We start from the raw sequence: 3,236 nt of genomic DNA on the forward strand, positions 1-3,236 counted from the left end.
AGGCTGTTTTGTAGATTGGTCATCCACCATAAATAAAATCTGAGGCTGAAATCAATTGACCTGACATTTACCCTGTTCCACAGCATAAACACATACCACCTCTCATGTCTGAATTTTAGGAGGCTTCAAAAGACAAAGTGATAAGGGCTGATTAACAGTTACTAATGAGACAAGCCTGTAGGAGTGAGTTATGAATGGGCCAGAAACTCTTTATGGGAACGCTGTGGGTTTTTACCTAGGCTGAACTCTGATATCATCATGTGAGCTACCAAGACATATAGAAGCCAGTTTATGAAGTGGCAACCTTCACTTTTACATGACATAGAAAGTTAACAACCCAAAAAGGACTTTTTTTTTTTTTTTAAAGGTGACTGGGCCAAGGACACTGCATTTCTTAGGCAAGGCAACGCAATTTTCCTACTTTCACATTAGAAAAACTGAGTTCTTAAAAGCGGATGTTAAACTGAGTTGTATATGCATTAAGATTTTTGGATGTCTGACTTAGTATGATGTCCATTTGAAAGCAGACAGTTCAGTTGGAACCACTCATTTTATTTTGCAAGATGAGTTAACCAAAAAATCCTAAGTCACTATGACCTCGGTGTCCTTCAGTGTCCTAGTAAGCTCCTTATTAAAATGTAGAAATGAAGGTATTTTGCAGGGCTTTGGAGTCAAAACTCACTGTATGCCATGCCGTCATGTGCCCCCCACCCCTCAGTGCTGACGAAGCACAGCTAGAGTCTGTCAGACAATCTCTGCAGCACAGATCTGTTTTTCATGGAACAGATTGTTCCAGCAGTGCCCAGCTCGTTCTGGTACTCAGATACATCACTCGCTAAGAAATGGGAACATTCAGCAGTTACAGCCAGTTGAAATCATTCGGTCAGTTTCAGATCTGACTGACCGGGAAGAACCAGGAGGAATTTGGTAACAAATCAGCCAATCAGGTAAAAATCTGCGCCTGCAAGTCCAAAGCATGGCACGTGGATACCGAGCTGGGCCAGTAATCATCAGCTTCATTCAGGCGCGGTCAGTTGTTGCATCCAGGCAGGCTGTGCAGTCGACATCTTAACGTACAGACCAGCAGTTAGTCCAGCAGGCAACACGCCATCACATTTCACGTATCAAGACTGGGCCACTGGCAGTCTTGGACTGCCCTTCCAGCTTGTCCAGAGCATTTAATTGGCAAAAGTCCACAAGTCTGTCCCCAACAACAAATTCAGGCCCGAGTTTGACAGGAAGTCATTTGACTCAATCAGTTGTCTTTTTCCCCCCTCTGTCAGCATGACGCTTTCTGAAGAATCTTCACTCAGTCGCAGTCTCAACAGGTCATTTCTCTCTCATCAGATTCCAAGGCAAAATCTGCTCTAGCTCCATTTACCTTATCCAGTTCTCCCCGTTGTCAATTCAAACCTGAACAAGCCTTTTGAAGTCTCTTAGTCCTCTTTTCTTGTGTCAGGAAACCTTCTGGACAGTTTATAATCTATATAAGCACTAAGACAGGACCACAAAATGAATCGTATTAATATAATTACAACCAGTAAAATCATCAAAAGGACTGATTCCATATTTAAGCTAGAATAATGAGGTAATGCAGAAAAAAATACTCTGGGAGATCTAATTATATAATGCAGTATTCAGGTCTGCGTGGCCAGCCCAGCAATTCCTGTAACATTCCAATCAAAGTGATCTCACTAGCATGTGAGAGAAGAGTCCAGCTGACAGATTTGGGACATGTAACGTACTATTTAGTCAAGAGGCCCCATGTGCTATTCATAAAGAATTAACAATTCTTATATTGACAATGACAGTATTGTCAGAAGACCTTTGGAAGGGGGAAAAAAACCTCCATAAACTCCGTCTCTGTGAAGTTGGACTTTTTTTTTTTTTTTTGCCCCTTTTTTCCAATGCTGATGTAATCTCCAAACATCTCCAGCAGCAGCTGCTCAGCGAAACCAGGCACCTTCTCCCTAGTCCCTTTCAGCAGCACACGCAGCACTTTCCAGCTCCCTCAAGACAATCAGGGCCTTTCTTTCACCAATTAGCTATCACTTCAAGAGCCCTGCGCTGTCCAACGAGCTCTTAAGAATGGTCTTTGCAGGAAACAACACTGGAGGAGCTTTTTTTCCCTAGACAAATTAAAAGGGGAAGAAGGGGGGTGGGGGGGGTGGGGAGAGAAAAAAAGCACAACAAAACAAATCAGAACACAGAAGCTGTCCAAAATACATCACTCATTTAGTACATCGACAAATGCAGAAATGTGCTCAAGAGCCAATGCTAGAGCAAGGCACACACAAAAAATGCTCCTACTTTCTTTAGGAGATAGTTTGTTTAGTTGAAAATGTTAAACAGGTTTCATAGAAAGAAGGGCTCTTGCTACAGCAAGTCTCTCAGCTATACAAACTAAAAGGGAAAGAAACTCCTGGAAGATTATGTTCTATTTCCTTATTTGGCTCTCCAAATGTAAAGCAGCATTATTTGAAGTCGACATTATAGGAAAGAACTGGGTTTAGCTCACTTTAAATATAGATGGATTGATGAAATGAGTAATTACTGGAACTGCTAAGATCTTTTTGAACTTACTCAACTAGCAAGCTCCTTTCCCCAGAAACCGCACTTTCCATCTAAAAAGAAATTAAAGCCTGATTCAGAGACATAAAGCTCTGAATTTTACATTATTTTTCCTTTAAAATCAGGGAATAGGTACAGTAATACCTTGAGGTCCCTGTTGATGCCAAGTCCCCATAAGAACAAGTACAAACTCTAGGACCCAGTTCAAGAAGAAAACAAGGAACTTTTATAGATGTTTAAGTAATACCTTGCCTGGGCCTGGACTTCAGCAACTGGACCTGGACAAGTGGACTTGTGAAGGCAAAAATGTGAAGGATCAGCAGTAAGTGAAATGACTTGGACAAGGTCCAAGCAATAGCACAGTGTCAGGACTGCTTCCCTGATTTTCAAAACTCCACATTAAACCAAACGGCATACCAAAATATTGAGTGTCACTACTCTCTTACAGTACCATTTTCTGGTCAAATTTGTCCTGATTAGGGTAACCTCATGAGAGTCAACACATTGCCTTCTACAAGGACAACACAAATACATTTACATTACAATTAAGAAGAAAAAAAAAAAAAAGTCTGTTCCCTTTTATTGACTGTGTATCAGAAGCAAAGCTCCAGGCTTCATAAACAGTTAAAGGGCACGGCAAAGCAAATACTTTAAGGGGTTTCAGG

General features: G+C 41.3%; 1 protein-coding gene across 1 annotated transcript; it reads right to left on the reverse strand.

Moving 5' to 3' along the window:
• Positions 1–1,436: 1,436 nt before the first annotated feature.
• On the reverse strand, positions 1,437–1,568 carry SMIM38 (small integral membrane protein 38). The gene has a single exon (XM_075713285.1). It carries the CDS (start codon positions 1,566–1,568, stop codon positions 1,437–1,439), a length of 132 nt encoding a protein of 43 aa, XP_075569400.1.
• Positions 1,569–3,236: the final 1,668 nt, after the last annotated feature.

The sequence above is a fragment of the Pelecanus crispus genome, chromosome 6 (genome assembly GCF_030463565.1).
Source record: "Pelecanus crispus isolate bPelCri1 chromosome 6, bPelCri1.pri, whole genome shotgun sequence".
Classification (NCBI taxonomy): Eukaryota; Metazoa; Chordata; class Aves; order Pelecaniformes; family Pelecanidae; genus Pelecanus; species Pelecanus crispus.